This window comes from Dermacentor silvarum, chromosome 1 (genome assembly GCF_013339745.2).
Source record: "Dermacentor silvarum isolate Dsil-2018 chromosome 1, BIME_Dsil_1.4, whole genome shotgun sequence".
In the NCBI taxonomy this organism is placed as follows: Eukaryota; Metazoa; Arthropoda; class Arachnida; order Ixodida; family Ixodidae; genus Dermacentor; species Dermacentor silvarum.
Genome location: NC_051154.1, coordinates 316,469,543 through 316,486,821, shown reverse-complemented (window position 1 = coordinate 316,486,821; position 17,279 = coordinate 316,469,543). Strand labels below are relative to the sequence as shown.

Sequence of the window (17,279 nt, the reverse complement as noted above, 5' to 3'; positions counted from 1 at the left end):
CGGCGGTGACGCCATCCGCCCCCTCGGCGGCTGCAGCTAGTGCTGCTCCGCCATCTCGGAACAAGGGGCCATCGACCTCCGGGCTGGTGGCCTCAAGGGTCTCGTCCCACGAGACTAGGCCGTCACGACTCACCAACCGCTCGCAAGAGCGCGTGTCCAGCGCCTCGCAAGAGGCGATGGACACAACAACCGGCCAGACGGCGCCGCCAGCGCCTAAGGAGCGGCGGGAATCTCTCGACCGCTCCAGAAAAGAGAAACCTCGCGTCACGGCGCCTGGAAAGGGCACCGTGAGCTAGTCTTCATCTTCTGAACACACAGCACAAACTCCTTTTCAATATGAACACGCAAATATTACAATGGAACGTTAGGGGTCTCCTTCATAACCTTGATGATGTCAAAGAGCTCCTTCTTAAATATAGTCCGAGGGTGCTGTGTGTCCAGGAGACTCATCTCAAAGCAGAGAACACATACTTTTTAAGGCAATATGCCATTTTTCGCAAGGACCGTGACGACGCTACCGCCTCGTCGGGCGGTGTCGCTATAATAGTAGATAAAGGTGTTGCCTGTCGGCAATTAAACCTCCGAACTTCCCTTGAGGCAGCTGCTGTCCGAGCAATACTGTTCGGTAAGCTAGTCACAATTAGTTCGATTTACGTCCCTCCTTGTTATCAACTTTCCAAGACAGTTTCAAAGCTTCATTGATGAACTTCCTCCGCCATACACAGTTGTTGGTGATGTGAACGCTCATAGCCCCTTATGTGGCGACTCTCGTTTAGATGCGCGAGGACGCCTTATAGAAAATTTTGTTTTCTTCAGGTGCATCTATACTTAACAAGAAAGAGCCAACTTATTACAGCGTTACACATAACACATACTCAGCCATTGATTTAAATATAGTATCGAGTACTCTAATTCCGTATCTGGAGTGGTCTGTTCTCAGGAACCCCTTAGGGAGCGACCATTTCCCAGTTATGCTAAACTTAACAGAACAAGATACATGCTTGCCACATTTTGCTCGATGGAACATGGACTTGGCCAACTGGGAAATGTTCCGAGAGCTTACGTATTTAGGTGGAGATGAACTTGCTGCTTTTCATGTAGAGGACGCTGTTGCATACCTAACAGGTTTCATTATAAGCGCTGCAGCTAAATGTTAGGCAAACTAGCGGATTAGCTAATAAGCGTCGCATCCCATGGTGGAACGACGAATGTCGGAAAGCGCGCAAAAAATCAAAACAAAGCTTGGAGATTGCTTCGCAATTCTCCAACCGCTGAAAACCTCATTAATTTCAAACAGATCAAATCACAAGGCAGGAGAACACGTCGACGTGCAAAGAGGGAAAGTTGGGATAGGTACATCACCAGTATAAATTCGTACACCGATGAAAGAAAAGTCTGGAATCGGGTAAATAAACTAACAGGTCGGGAGTCGCATCCCCTACCCTTAGTAAGTACACAAGGTGATAGCCTGGAAGATCAGGCGGATTGTCTAGGCGAACATTTTGAATATGTGTCAAGCGCATCGCACTATACCGAAACATTCCTGAGAATCAAAGAACGGGAAGAGCGGCGACCCCTAAATCGCAAAGGCTCATCGAGTGAGGCCTATAATTCCCCATTTACTTTAGCTGAGCTTAAAGCATCTCTCGCTTGTTGCAACAACTCAGCACCAGGTGGGGATCGTATCATGTACGAAATGATTAGGTACTTACACCCCGAAACACTGAAAACACTCGTCTCTTTTTAATGCCATGTGGGTGGCTGGCTGTATTCCGTCTTCATGGAAAGAAGCCAGAGTGATCCCTATACTTAAACAAGGCAAAGACCCGTCCCTGGCCAGCAGCACCAGGCCAATAGCTCTAACAAGCTGCCTGTGCAAGCTGTATGAAAAAATGATAAACCGGCGCCTAATATGCTTCCTAGAAAATAACAAAATTCTGGACATTTTCCAGTGTGGTTTTCGAGAAGGTATGTCTACAACAGACCACCTTGTCCGCATTGAGGCATATATTAGAGATGCTTTCATACATAAGCAGTTCTGTCTGTCTGTATTTCTAGACCTAGAGAAAGCTTACACCACATGGCGCTTCGGAATTCTCCGAGATCTTTCGGCGATGGGTGTTCGTGGCAATATGCTTAACACAATCGAAAGTTACCTCACTATTAGCACATTTCGCGTAAGGGTGGGCAGAGCTTTGTCTAGGTCATTCACACAAGAAACTGGTGTGCCGCAGGGTGGTGTGCTTAGCTGCACACTATTTATTGTAAAAATGAATTCCCTGCGTACAGTCATCCCACGCACAATGTTTTATTCTGTTTATGTCGACGATGTGCAGATAGCCTTTAAGTCATGTAATATTGCCATCTGTGAACGACAGGTACAGCTGGGAATGAACAGATTGTCCAAATGGGCGGAGGAGAATGGTTTTAAAGTTAACGCTCAGAAGAGCACTTGCATGCTCTTTACAAACAAGAGGCGTAACGCCTGTCCCAAGTACACAAATCAAAGGAGATGCGCTCTCTGTGAGCAGCGAGCATAAGTTTCTAGGAATCATTTTAGATTCCAAGCTTACATTTGTTCCTCATATTAAGTATCTGAGGGCAAAATGCCTGAAGACAATGAATGTTCTAAAACTTCTGTCGCGCACAACATGGGGCAGTGATCGAAAGTGTTTGCTTTACTTGTATAACAGTCTTGTCCTCTCACGGCTTGATTACGGGTCTATAATTTATAATTCTGCAACGTCAAGTGCATTAAAAATACTAGACCCCGTTCACAATCTGGGTATCCGCCTCGCGACCTGTGCTTTCCGAACAAGTCCGATCCAAAGCCTCTATGTAGTCTAACCAGTGGTCACTCCATCTGCAGCGTTCATATAGCAGTTTCACATATTTTCTGAAAGTACAAGCAAACAATGAACATCCTTCTTATTAAACCATAAATGACGTTACCGCTGCCACACTCTTCCATAATTGACCTGCAGCGAGAAAGCCATTCTCCTTGCGTGTGAGGAACCTCAGTGAGGAAATGGGTGTTCCGCTGCTTGATCATCGTCCTATGGCTCCAGTGAAACTGTTACCGCCGTGGCAGTGGCAACTCGTAGATTGTGATACATCGTTTGTAGAGGTCACTAAACACGCGCCAGAGGCACACATTAAAATGCATTTCTTAGAGCTTCAATACAAGTACTCGTGTACAGAGTTTTACACAGACGCTTCCAAGTCACATGCCGGGGTATCTTATGCAGCCATCAGTCCATCCTTTTCGGAATCCGGTGTACTGCACCCGGAGACAAGTATCTTTACGGCTGAGGCCTATGCACTATTATCGGCTGTAAAGTATATAATGAGATCAAAAGGCTATCATATTTACAGACTCCCAAAGTGTCGTGAAAGCATTGAAGTCACTCTGTAAACAGAAACCCTGTACTTAATGAGCTCTATTCCATTCTGTGTAAAGCTCATATATCTAACCAGCATGTGATTATATGCTGGGTGCCGGGCCACAGAGGCATTGAGGGTAATGTTCGAGCAGACCAAATGGCCACATCAGTTACATCTCAGGCGTTACATCTCCCTACAGCTGCTGTTCCCGCAACAGATTTGAAGCCTTTCCTGCGAAAGAAACTGCGAAGCCACTGGCAACGCGTGTGGGACGCTGAAACAAATAAGCTTCACCTGATTAAACCACAGTTAGGCTTCTGGCCCCCCGTAACGAAAACACGACGAACTGACGTCCTATTCTGTCGTCTCAGAATAGGACACACGTACGGCACCCACAGTTTTTTGCTGACTGGTGATGAAGCACCAACCTGTGGTAGATGTGGAGAGAGGCTGACCGTCCTCCACGTCCTGCTGGAGTGTCAGGAAGCCGAAAGAGAGAGAAAGAAACATTTTCCCCTAGCATGCCACCATTGTGTTCCTCTCCATCCTGCTATGTTTCTTGGTGAAGAGCCGCTTTTTAGCACTAAAGCTGTCCTAGGCTTCCTGAACGATGTGGTCCTGCATGTTAATAGTCCAATCGTTTCGTAGCGCATCCTCTCTCTAGAGGATGCTGCTGTGATAGTAGTTCAGCATCTATAGCACATGCCTCCAGGCCCTTGTACTTCAAGGGCTCTGTTAAGGCAGAAGTGCTTTTTGAGAACTTTCGCCTCTGACATATTTTAGTATACTATCATTCTTTCACAATGCATCTCTCGTGTCGATAGCACACTTCATTACTTATTGCCATATTCTTATTACCTATAGATTTTACACACTTTACAGTGACTATTTTAGGCCCCTTTACAGCCATGCCACATCTGTTTTATTCACACCTTATGATTCACTATTCATACCACTGACAAGCCATTATCATCGCCTTGGCGCTCTTTGGCCACATCTGGCCCTTGCGCCAATAAACTCTAACAATCATCATCATCAATGCTTCAAGGCCACTCTAGATATTCCATCATGCCCAGCAGAATGTTTGAATGGCATGCCGTTCACTGCGGACACTATCTCTTCGGCTGTAATATCCACAAAACCAAATGACTTTGTCGCCATTTCAGGGTAAGTAATAGAAGAAAGAGATACATTATTAGATATGGCTTGATGAATTGTACAGAAGTACGAATTAAACGATGTTACTAAGGATTCCACAGATATTCATAAGATTTCCGAGTCTGGCCTGACTCTCTAACCGATGGCCTGACTACTGAGTTCATAATGCGCAATGTTAGATAATGCTCCATGTAGCTTTTGAACTACCAGAGTTGCGGAGTGTTAAATTTGTGTAATACTCTTTTTTACGAATACTTACAGCGCTAGTTACTATAGTTCTAGTGGTACGAAATTTTTGTTCATACTATTTGTTGCCTCTGTGACTTTACCGTAGTTTGCTAAAAGTCTTTATTTTTAATTAATCTTAGCACTTCTTTTGTCATCGAAGGATAGATACGAGTGTTCTTTCTTCTATGGTGTTTGACGATTGCGCTAATGCATCACACAACGCTTTTCTGAAGCTACAAAATTGCTCATTTACAGTTTTCTGTGGATCTACAGTTAAAGAGGAGAGGTGCTCACGTGATACTGGATAGTTAACTCGATGAGAAACATGAGAATGGCCCTGAGAATGAGTGGAGCGAAGGAAAGATTCCGGTAGCAGAATGATCCATTACAGCCGAATCATAAACATTACACCTGCTTGAATCGGAGTTCAAGTTGCACAAGATATTGTCTATCAGTGTGGAAGTCATTGAAGTTATACGTGTGGGGGTTCTAATGACGTTAGGGAGTCCATATGATCTTATGATAAAATATTCACTGCCATGTTCCTTTATAGCATCAATATTAGTTTCCACTTATTATTATTCGTTGATTTCAATTGGTTAAATAAACTTATAAGTGTTTGAAATGTAGCCTAAAGGGTGATTTGTTCTTGTTTGGAGCACGATAAACGAGCGGATCGAAATTGGAGGGTTAGAGGATCGAACTGTTGTGCTAAGGGTCCTCTGCTCTAACCCTGCTTTTTATTAATTGTATGTTTATTAATTCAAGAAAACGTCTGTCTTGGCGACTTCGCCACCGCTTTCCCGTATCCGGTATGTTTCAAACCTCTTTCGTGGGCTAATCCCGGAGATTGTGCAGCTTGCCACGCCAGTAAAATTGCATTACTTTCATGTTTGACCCTTGATATTGCCTCGCAATTAATATTTAATAGCCTGAGAAGGTTTAAGAAGGCTGAGAAGGCTGCCATTCTCAAAATTTTACGGAATAATTTTATCAAAAATGCAAGACTATATATGAGCAACTTCAGTGGTAGTGTGGCAATGTAACCCGCATATACAGCACGTGATATAGCATAGCATGGCATATAGTATGCATATACCTAAACATATGCGTCACCTCGCGGCGATGATGGCAAAAATTTGCTTGGAGTGTCCAAGCACATAACTGCTATCGCAATAACTTGATGCACATGGCGGGAGTTCCCCAACGGTGAATTTCAAAAATGTGCACCCATCTCAAGATAGGTACGAGTTCCACATACTTTATTTCAGTGTGCCGATCAGCAATCACGCCAGTCGTCGTCTCCTTCCCCCAAGTAATAAAGGAGCGGATGAGGATCGTGCTTCATGTCTGAATGGTGTTTAACTGCTTATGTACTGCAGAATATTTTGCATCTATCGCCAGGATATTCCTTCGAGCGTTTATCCTCATTTTGTTGATTTGCCGAGGGACCACACTTTCAAAATATTCCATTAGAAATTGCCTGCTGAGGGAGTTCGTGCTCTGCGTCTTCGAGAGGGGCACGTATGAAACCATGAGATTACTGCTGAGTCTGATTCATTGAAAACTTCTCTCTCGACATCCGGTGCATCTTTTTATTCATTCGCGGCCAACGGTTACGGTGTACTCGCTGTCTGTCCTTGAATTCCAGTGTTCAGCTCTTCCAGGAATCGACCTTCCAAAATAAGCGATGATGCAGACGAGGGACCATGTTCAGCTGGTCGTGGGACCATCTTGCTCATCCTTGATAATAGTACTTTCACGAAGATGGCAAAAAACGTAAGGACCCGCATAACAGCGCGAGGCCCAAAGCCCTGGTGAGCCCTGGGCACTTTCTCTTATCCATCGTTACTCAACATTATTAAAAAGCCGAGGGGCAGGGGCAGCCCAACTTCTTTGCAAAGACCAGTTACGAACTGGCTGCTGTTTATCTATGCGCGCGAACACGTGTCCCTAAACTTTCTTCCATTCCAAGTTCCACTCCAACACATACGTACGCAAGCATCTGATAACCATTTCCTGTACCCTACATAGCACTATTTTCTCTTGTAGATGTTACAGCAGAGTCCTTCTGTGCAGGGAGAATCATGAAAGACGTGCCAAAGAACTACGGCAACACATGGAGAAAGCTCGAGTTGCCAGGGCATGGACGCGTTTCGTCGTTCCAGTTATCTTGTACGATGGCAAGGTGTGTAGCTTCTCGTGCGCACATACATTATTACACGCTTCGTGTGTACGCCCTAGTACTCCAGCAGGATTTATGCAGCAGGTTCAATGTTCTAACGTGCAATGATTCAATGTTTCCTCCGGACTGTTTCATTTATCCTTACTTTCATCATCTATCACCCTATTTACCCTTAGCAGCGTATGGGTAGTTATGTGAATGCCGCCAAATATAAGCTCTTTATTAACCTATCTTTATTTCTACTTCTCCCTAGCACATATGCCGGTCAGGAACGCTTTCTGGAGGAATAGAAATCTTCAGTAGAACTGTGACGGAGTTCGTCTACGGTAGGAATTCAATTTTTTTACTGCGCATTTTTGTAGTCATTTGACCAAACCTTCGTTACACTGCTTGAGCAGCGTTAAAGTTCGAAGGTCGGAAAATGAATTTTTATTCGGCTGTGTTGCCGCAGAGAAGCGTCATTAACGCTCATTGTCGTATTGTTTACCACGCATACCTAACACTCGCATCACACACTTGATCGTTGCGGGAGCTTTTTTTTTCTCATTTCGATTCTACAATGACCTCCATTGGACGCATTAGACAAAGGTCTTTTCATTGACTGTATATTAGATGTTCAGGAACCATTCGACCTTGTTAATTCCCAACAAGTTTCTCTAAAGCCCACAAACTGAATATTGACCCTAACATTCTTTTATGGATAGAGAGCTTTTTGCATGATAGAACGCAATTTATCATTGCTAACAACGCAGATTCTTCACCATGTTCTGTTACCTCAGGCGTGCCTCATGGTTCAGTGCTGGGGCCGTTATTGTTCCTAATATATAATCTGACAAATTATGTGAACTTCACAATCGGGCTTTTTGCAGATGACTGCGCCATTTACCAAGTAATCACTTCTGTTTCGGACCCGTCCATACTTCTAATTTAGATAAGGTATCTAAATGGTGTAACACATGGCTCATGAAATCGAATACTAACAAATGTAAGGTTATATGTGTTTCACACAGGTCTGCTATTGCGAATCTTAGTATCATATTTCAGGCTCAGTACTTCAACAAGTAACAACTTTAAATATTTAAGGGTTCACATGACTGCTAATCTTTCATGGCACCCGCATGTCGATTCTATTAACAATGATAAATTAACCGCATGCTTGGTTACTTGCCCCCTAATTTTTCTATGGCAAAATCTTCAGTAAAGGTCCTACTCTACAAAACCCTAGTGCGATCGAAATTAGAGTTCGCATGCTCTGTGTGACTCGGGCCTCGAAACCCTTATTAATCAACTAGAATTGGTACAGAATTGCAGCACCCGTTTTATGTTGCGTAACTTCTCCCACACTGCTAGCGTACCTGCAATGAAAAGTACCCTAAACCTCCCTAGTCTTTCCCATCGTAGATTTAATACCATAATTAACAGTTAAAAGTGTATCTTCTTTTTGAGCCATCATTCATATCACCTCTCACAGGCTATCACCATCAGGTACGCTTTCCATACTGCCGGAATAATGTACTTTAACCCTTTTGTGCCAAAAACGGCTGGCGATTGGCACCACCTGCCCACCTCTGTTGCTGATATCTGACACGTGTTTATTTAAAACCGCCACTGAAAATTGTGTTCGCCTAATCTATCTTTTTACTAATCTAATTCGCATTTCGCCTAAACTTACTTTCTCGTTCTTGTATACCGTATTGTTTTCTTTCCTGTGTACCATATTGTTTTCTTTTGTGCCAAAGATTGCTAGCGATTGGAATCGCCTATCCACCTGCGTTGGCGATATTTCTGACACGTGTTTACTTAATGCTGCCGCAGAAAGCTGTGTATGCCTAATCTACCTTGTTGCTAATCTGATCTTGCATTTGGCCTAAACCTGCGTTTTTTAACGCGAGAGCGTTAAGGGCCCCGCGTCGCAGAAAATCCGGCGTTGGCGTGGATGTCTGCGTCCGTGGCCGAGAAAATCGTTCCGAACCACCCCGACCGTGCTGGCCCTTTGTCGTGGTGCCAGGTGTTAGTGAACAAAAAATGGAGGACGCTTAAGCTTCGCCTTTAAGAGTACAACGCCATAGCGTTATCGGGACCCGTTCGCATCGCATTGCATTGTTCGCATACGGCAAGTAGGCTTCATGCACTGCAACACTGAACGTGGAAAAGCCAGCTTAAAAAGACCAAGCTTACACCGATCCCCTAAAGTCGGCTTCACTTTTGAACTGAAGTGCATTGCTGGAAAGACGTTTTTCTAGGGGCAATATAAGTGGTCTTGTATTAAAATGTGAAGGCCCTAGCAGCCTTTTTATATTTTATTAATTGTTTGCTGTTGCCCCGACGCGCGCAGGTCTGGTAGAAGTGCTGGAAAAGGGGTTTGTGTTTGAGTTTCCTCGTAGCAGAATTAGGTGTTCTCGTACTTGCAAATTGCAATCCGACGCCTATGGGTAAACACTCCGACGGCGAATCTGACGCCAATGGTAAAGTCGTACTTTACCATTTTTCTGACCGATTTCACTATGGGAAATTCCATTTTTGTTCACCACAACCTTGCACCACGTGGAGGGCCTGCGCGGACGATGTGGTTGGATGATTTTCTCCATGCGCGATCACATGCCGGTTGCCGACGCCAGATTTTCTGTGACACGGGGACCTAAATGTTATCGCGTTAAAATTGAATTTCTCACAGTGAAAGCCGTCAGAAAAATGGTGAAGTACGACTTAACAACAACCTACAGACATGGTGGCGTCGGAATGTTATATTAATGTACGAGAAAAAAATTGGGAGGACGCTTAAGCTTCGCTTTTAAAACTGGAACGCGATAGCTTTCAAAGATCCCTGACTGCTACTCATGGTTCCCGACGACTGCAGCTTATGCAGCCGTGAAGATTACTGGCAAACACTGGCGGCGAACGCTATGCACGTAGGCGAGCTTTCTGGTGGATACGCGGCCTCTTGTGTGGGCTGATCCCAGAGATTGTGCACAACGACGATTAACAGAAACATTTAACAGAAAAGGCATGCGCTGTGGGTGTTTTGTTTCATGACATTTGTTTGTGAATTGTCATTCTCAAAATTCTGAGGAATAGCTTTGCCAAGAATGCAAGACAAGGTACGAGCAACATTAATGATAGAATGGTGTGGCATACCTAAACGTGGTTGGTGATGATTTTCTCAGCCACGGGCGCCGACGCAGGATTTTCTACGACACGGGGCCCTAAACGCTATCGCGTTAACACAATTCTGTTACGAGAAAACTCAAACACAAACCCCTTTTGCCAGCATTTCCACCGGGTAGGCTACCGCGCGCTCAGGTGGGCTACTTGCCAAAATATTATGCAGATGGTGCTCGCATCCTCGGCAGGTCAAATTGGGACTTGGCCTGCCTAATGCGTTTAGGACACGGGCGCGCGTCGGGGCAATAGCAAACAATTATTAAAATGAGGAAAAAGGTCCTAGGGCCTTCACATTTTAATATGACGAATTGTATGGCTCCCTAAAAAAAACGTCTTCCCAGCAATGAAGTTCTGTCTAAGAGTGAAGCAGACTTTAAGGGGATCGGTGTAAGCTTGGTTTTTGTAAGCTGGCTTTCCCACGTTGTGTTGCAGTGAATGCCGTATGCGAACGATGCGATGCGAACGGGTCCCGATAACGCTATCGCGTTCTACTCTTAAAGGCGAAGCATAAGCGTCCTTCAATTCCTGCATACCTGCATACTGTTCCTGCATACCATAGTTTTTTTTTTGCTGCATTATGACCTTACTTTGTTATTCCACTCCCTTCTCCAACACTCCTTGGGCCTTGAAGGTATTGTAATAATAAATATATGCAGGGACTTCAGCCAGCCTGTGCACACAAATCCGGGATTCCATGCGAAAACGTAAGTGTTCTCACTATACGATGTTCACTTTCCGTATTCCGCACAATTTTAAATGTTCGATATCCTGAGAGCACATGAAGTGTTAGAAATGTGCTCAGGGCGTATCTTCACGTTTGCAAATGAATGTGACGACTATCGCTACAATTTTGTAACGAAGATCACAGCGGTCACACCTAGCGTCGTACATCCCACCGGGCTGTCGGCGCCGTGAGTCGTGATCACGCTCACAAGCAAGTGCTCAAAACGGGGACAAAGCAAGTGCACAATTGATCAAAACCGCTTAAAATAAACTAACATGATTCAGAATAATTTAAAAGACAAGAATAATCAAGCATTAAGCACAATAATTAGCAGAAAATAGTTACAATTGGTTCCGAAACCCCAGACTTGGTACCAGCGCAGCGCAAGAGGGCGCCACCACCCTAGAAACGCTCGATTGCTCCTCGCTCCAGCGCTACTCCTGCACCGGTGCATCACTGCTTCATACTTCCCCAGGTTTCACGTTAGTTGATCTGCATTAGCGCTGGATTCGAACTACGCAAGCGCAGTATTTGAGCAGAATTGGAGCTACATTAAGCGCTCTATTTGAGCACGATTTGAGCTGGATAGGAATTGCATTTGAGCGACATTCTGCAACTGCAAGGAGGTGCCACAAATCGTCCGACCACAGCCGAAGCCAACGGCTGCGCACTGCAAACGTTTCGTGCGAGTTTCGCGCAACGCACCGTTTCGGTTCGTTCTCGTTATTTTCAACTAATAGAATGGTATCGCTATTGAATTACGTCACCTCGCAAATCGTCTGCCACAGTTTTTTCGAATCCAAGCACAAGATACGTTGGACGTAATTATCGAACCAATGAAAGGCTTTCTTTCATTTTTAACTAGTGCGCTGGAATCGGGGCCAATGACAAGGATCTCAAGGGAGCAATGCCCCGCTGACCTTGCCCCACAGGTTGAACGTCTCGGTGGCGAGACGACTCGTGGTGACCGCGGCATCTACGCTACACTATTCATCTCGGAGGCCACGCGCAGCAACACTCCACTGTCGCGTTTAGACCGGAAGTGGCGTTTCTGTCGTTTTTAAATCGCTGTTATATGCATTTATTTAACACAAGGTGGCTATAATTTTATTACTAAGAATGTTGTCGCGATACCGAAATCGGCGAACAGCTCTTGTGGGATTCGCTGCTTGCGATGACGCTTTATGACGACACTGCAAATGAGAGCAAGCAATTTTTGACTGCTTCTGACACACGAGATGGTAAATTCCCTGCTGCATACAGGGCAATATTTCTCTCACGTTCGCAGGAGCCGCGTTATGTGTTAAAGGGCCCTGAACCACTTTTTGTCGAAGTGGAGAAAAGCGCTTGAACTGAAATTGGGCTACTTCAATAATACTTTGCCGCAAGAAACTACTTCAGTGCGTTCACCCTAAGCGGAGTTATTGACAATAAAACATGGCCTCCGCTCTGCTCCCGTTCTTTCTTCAATGCCTTGCACTGCGAATGTTATGGTGGTGTGGGACGCGCCCACAACGCTCCGCCTTCTAAATGCCACCATGGCACGTAGTTCAACTTTCATTTTGGATGTTAACGTAGACGCCACGACTTACCTTTAGCGCGTCGTAGGCACCAAAATCGGAAGCCAAACGCGTTTGTCCTCAGCGAGCCGCAGTGCCCTTAGCCAGTGGACTCGTGGCGGCACCTCGCGGCTGCCGCTGTATCTACGCTGCGTAGGCGACCGCAGCTACCAATATCAGCCGCGTATGGGAATCAACTTTATTACGAAATAAAGCGTCCTGAAGTGTGTTGGAGCAGGCTTCTGTTCGAAAAGAGAGCGTTTGAGAGAAATTTGACTTCGCGCTCCGTTTACGAGCTCCGCGTACTAGAGCAAAATTTGTCTGAGATATTCAGATCTGCGTATGCTACCCGCGGACTGTTATTTCACCAAGCCCGAGGTGTGATTCAGGGCCCGTTCAAAGGCACCCACAATCATTTGAGGGCGCCTTTAGCATCTTCATTCTGTTCTCTAAAATCTCAAATGTCAGTGTGCTCCGATTAGAATTGCTCCGAAGCAATTTAACGTACAAATTGCAGAAGTGGCCACATACGCATCTCGGGCATCATTTTTCCCGGACACATAACCGATACTTTAGGACATGCAGTTTATACATGTTATTTCCGGTACTCAACTTTCTTTCAGTTGCGTTTCCTTCAGACAGCGGTGAAAACACGCTGACGTCAAGCCAGGAGGCTTCCCAGGAGTCTTCAGGCAAGTATAAGCCTCTTGCTCCACAAAACGCATGTCTGTCTTTCTCACTTAAAGCTGCAAGTACATTTGACGCTCTGAAAATGCAAACCTAGCTTTTCCCCTTGCTTTTTTAACGTCATCTTCGCATTTCCGTGCTACTCGGACTACCACCACAGTTCGGGCCAAGAAATGCCACCGTACGGCACCGTGCAGCAAGCTTAAAAAAATGTTCACAGTATATTTTTTACTGATCTTAGCAGACCAGCAGTTACATCTAGACAACTGAGTTTCACGATATCTGTCGCGTCTTTGCGGCAACCTTTTGCGTCACTCCATCCACCTAATGCTTCCCTGTGATTTTGGGAAGCTCTGAAACAGAATACTTAGTGCAGTTATTGTTCGTCCTCAGTTGCACTGTTGCTGAGTCGAGACGCTGCAGAAAATTGATGCGCAGAATAAAACCTCTATCACAATGCACTTTTCTTTAAGGACAGCGCATTTATTCTAGGAACAGGAAATAGATCTACACCAACTTACCCACATTGTAAACCAGCACTTCCTTCTTCTGCAGCCTATTTTTTATTGTTTGCGATGTTGTCTACAGTTGTGACGGTCGTGCATTTAGTGATATTTACCGCATCTTACTCGCCACAGCCCGACTCCAGCGTCTTTTCACATCACGTGCCTTCTACAATTGCATGGCTACTTTACAGCTTCACTAATTCCCAGCAATTCTGCGTAGCAATTTGGCGCTTCTCGGCTCACGCTTCATCTGTGGAGGCATAGCGAACGTATCTACTATTTACCTGAATGCGACGTTCCATTGCTTTTATATGCACATAGCAGCTTCCCGGCATAACATTTTGTCGTCCCAACATAACTCACGACCAATAGAAACGGACAAAATTTACGAATCTGAATCGCGTGGCATTCATTGGGCAGTCTACTTTCGCGTCAGTGCTGGAGTTTGTTGCGCCGACTCTGTCATTTCAAGTGCTCATGCTCACCCTACTGCTCTTCATGCCTTAACACATGAACCTATAACAATGAACTCCATTGTTTCAATTCCTCAGTCCCCACAGAGAAGTTCGAAAGCTCGGATGCTACCGCCACTTCCGGTCACCAGGAAGATGGCGGTCAATCACCTGCGAGCACACCGCTGGCACCAGAGAAGTGAGCACCTTGCAATAGAACTTGAAGCGTGGCCGCTTGGTTTCAGTGCAGCCTTCTTAAAGTTATTACAATAGGGAAATATTGGCAAGCCTTTTGACCTCTCACTTGCAATATGTGCACCTTCCACTGTCGCAAACTAATTTAGTTTGGAGTCTTGTCGCCCTTCTATGGTAATGCGGCTGCACCTGTCATTTTAAACTTCTTTGAATACTCTTAAATTTGTCAATTCCTAGTAGAGTAACTTGGTTGATGTTGTATTCGGCATAACACGTAGTTCGACATTGGGTTCTCCTGTCAAAACTACTCATTACACCCCATGGGAATTTGTGCTGAATCTGTACTCGGGCTGCCATCATGCGCGTAAAGGCAACAATTGTGAGCACTGCCTATGCGTATACGATTGTCCATCATAGCTTGGATGGCACAACTTGTCACTTTCCTGCAGAGATGCATCGCTGCACGGTGAACTGCGAAAGGATGACATCGAGCTGCTGAAATCACTGTCCATTCACAACATCTGTGACTTGATGGTTGAAGGCAAAAAGGAAAAATGCTATATGAAGTGAGTCCAATTTCTGGTATTCTTTCTACGCACGAAACCACCCGATGGTCCTTCAATGCAACTTTTCCGCAGATGTTTCTGGCGTATGCAGTGTGCTTCCTTACTTTATCAGTTTTTGAAGGACCATGGTACTGACGGAGATAACTTCTACGCTCTCTCATTTCAACCTGCCAATCTTTTAACAACCTCACTTTGTCACAGGGTGAGCTCCTCCGAGAAGGTTGACAAGTTCAATAGGTACCGCGACTTCACAATTCTCAAGCTCCCTTACCCAGGCAAGTGTTCTCGCCTCAAGTTGTACTGTTACTCTTCGCTCCGCTCTGTTTTATTTTCGCTTTACTTGGAGTATGTCGTACGAACATAAAAGGCCGAATTACTACCCTTGTCGCTTCAAGAAGTTGCCTCAAATTTCCAATGTTACGAAAAAACAAGGAGTGTCATACCTAATGCCGTGCCCTCATGAAATTTCACTTAGTTGAAGCGAACGCTACTCCATACACATTGATGACATCACTATTCAACAGTTTTCACATTTTCGCTATTCTCTTAGCTGTTTCAAGGTATTATGATGCATGATCTGTGTATTGATTGGGATGTTTTAATTCGTGTATTTTCTCGGAGATAAACAGCCTCGCTACAGGCAACATAAAGAAAGTTTATGACGTTTCAAGGCACGTACGGGTCCCTTGTAAACAAAATGCGAGAACGTCGAAAGATCCTGCCATTCTACCCTTATTCTTGTAAAGCTACAATTTTATCTCCTGAATCAGCATCCTAAGCTGAACGAGCTGCAAATTCTACTAGTTGCATAAGTATGAAGCACATTTTCGATTTAACACTACTAACGCGGAATGTCGTCTTGATTCCTATCTTGGTTGGCTTCTATAACGCGAGGACCACAAGGTGCCACAGTGTTATTGTCACATTCTTCTGCTTGTGCTTTGTTAAAATTAAATTAAATTATGGGGTTTTAGTGCCAAAACCAAGATATGATTATTAGGCACGCCGTAGTGGGGGGACTCCGGAAATTTGGACCACCTGGGGTTTTTAACGTGCACCTAAACATAAGTACACAGGTGTTTTCGCATTTCGCCTTGATCGAAATGCGGCCGCCGTGGCCGGGATTCGATCCCACGACCTCGGGCTCAGAGCCCGCTACCTCGTGCTCTGCTAGTGCTTTGTCACCGTGGTACATTACCAATAAGGTACTCCACCAGTTATAGTCCGTTACTACGTTTCTGAACATCAGAGCTGTTAGAGGCTTGAAATGCTGTTGATCATGTCTACCTTAGCAGTTCTTTTGGCATTTATTGGTTTCAGCATATCTTTTAGGTTCTGAGGTCATCTCGCAAGTCATTGTCATTAGTTACCTGCCGCGGTGTCTTAGCGCCTATGGTTTTGCTCTCCTAAGCACGAGGTCTCGGTATGAAATTTCGGCAGCGGTAGCCGCATTTCGGTAGGGGGCTAAATGCAAAAACGCCTGTGTGTCGTGCAATGGGGGCACGCTAAAGATCCCTGGTAGTCAAAATTCATCCGGAGTCCCCCAGTACGGCGTGCCTCATAATCAAATGGTAGTTTTGACACGGAAAACCCCAGAATTCAATTCAATTGTCATTATTTTAATATGTACATCTTTTACTACTGTTTTTAGGCCCCTGTACAGCCACGTTACATTGTCATTGTGAGCGAAATTATTATTTGGGCTGCTGAGCACTAGGTTGCGGGATTGAATCCGGGCCACGGCGGCCTCATTTCGATAGGGGTGAAATGCGAAAACACATATGTACTTAAATTTAGGTGCACGTTAAGAACCCCAGGTGTTCCAAATTGCCGGAGTCCCCCACTACGGCGGGCCTCATAATCAGATCGTGGTTTTGGTACGTGTAAAACCCCACAATTTTTAGCATTATCATTTGTCATTAATAGCTTTATCGAGTATAATACAACATTGCTTGGCACTATTTGGCCATGAGTGGCCTTTGCGCCGTAAAACTCCACATATCATTTACCTTGGCACTCAATCGGGTTGCACGAACAGCCCCGGTATATTCGCTGCTGCCACCAGACTTTGTTACCCTATCTCCCCTTGTTTCCTTAATCGTTCAGTGGAAGTCCCGACATGAAGGTGTTGCTGGCAACGAAGCTGATGCTAACCTTCTGCACTTCACGGGGTGCTATCGAAAATGTTTATTGAAATTCTGGTGTTCGAAATGTTCTAACAATTGTCGCAGGCCTATCCACAACGTTCAATTGTATGCATTCTACAACGTGTGTTGAATACTTAACGCTGTTACGCAGTTCGCTACCATACGCGGAGCAGTCAAACTAAGGCTGTTACATCGACGCATTCTTCTCGGAGTACTTTTTCTGCGGGCCCTGGTCGGTTTAAATGTGTCTATCCCGGTGATAATGCAGTCTGCAATTATGTTCCACAGGGGTGACTGGGTTGTAATTGGCTTTTAATCTATCTAAC

General features: G+C 45.0%; 1 protein-coding gene across 1 annotated transcript in view; it reads left to right on the top strand.

The window, feature by feature from the left end:
• Window positions 1-16,929, top strand: part of LOC125943183 (myotubularin-related protein 14-like) — a 40,111-nt gene extending 23,182 nt beyond the window's left edge. Inside the window, exons 4-11 of the mRNA XM_049661710.1 lie at window positions 6,854-6,958; window positions 7,209-7,281; window positions 10,774-10,821; window positions 13,024-13,092; window positions 14,145-14,244; window positions 14,690-14,806; window positions 15,008-15,081; window positions 16,913-16,929. Coding sequence (XP_049517667.1) covers window positions 6,854-6,958; window positions 7,209-7,281; window positions 10,774-10,821; window positions 13,024-13,092; window positions 14,145-14,244; window positions 14,690-14,806; window positions 15,008-15,081; window positions 16,913-16,929 — 603 coding nt within the window. The remainder of the gene's footprint in view (window positions 1-6,853; window positions 6,959-7,208; window positions 7,282-10,773; window positions 10,822-13,023; window positions 13,093-14,144; window positions 14,245-14,689; window positions 14,807-15,007; window positions 15,082-16,912) is intronic.
• The last annotated feature ends 350 nt before the right edge of the window (window positions 16,930-17,279 follow it).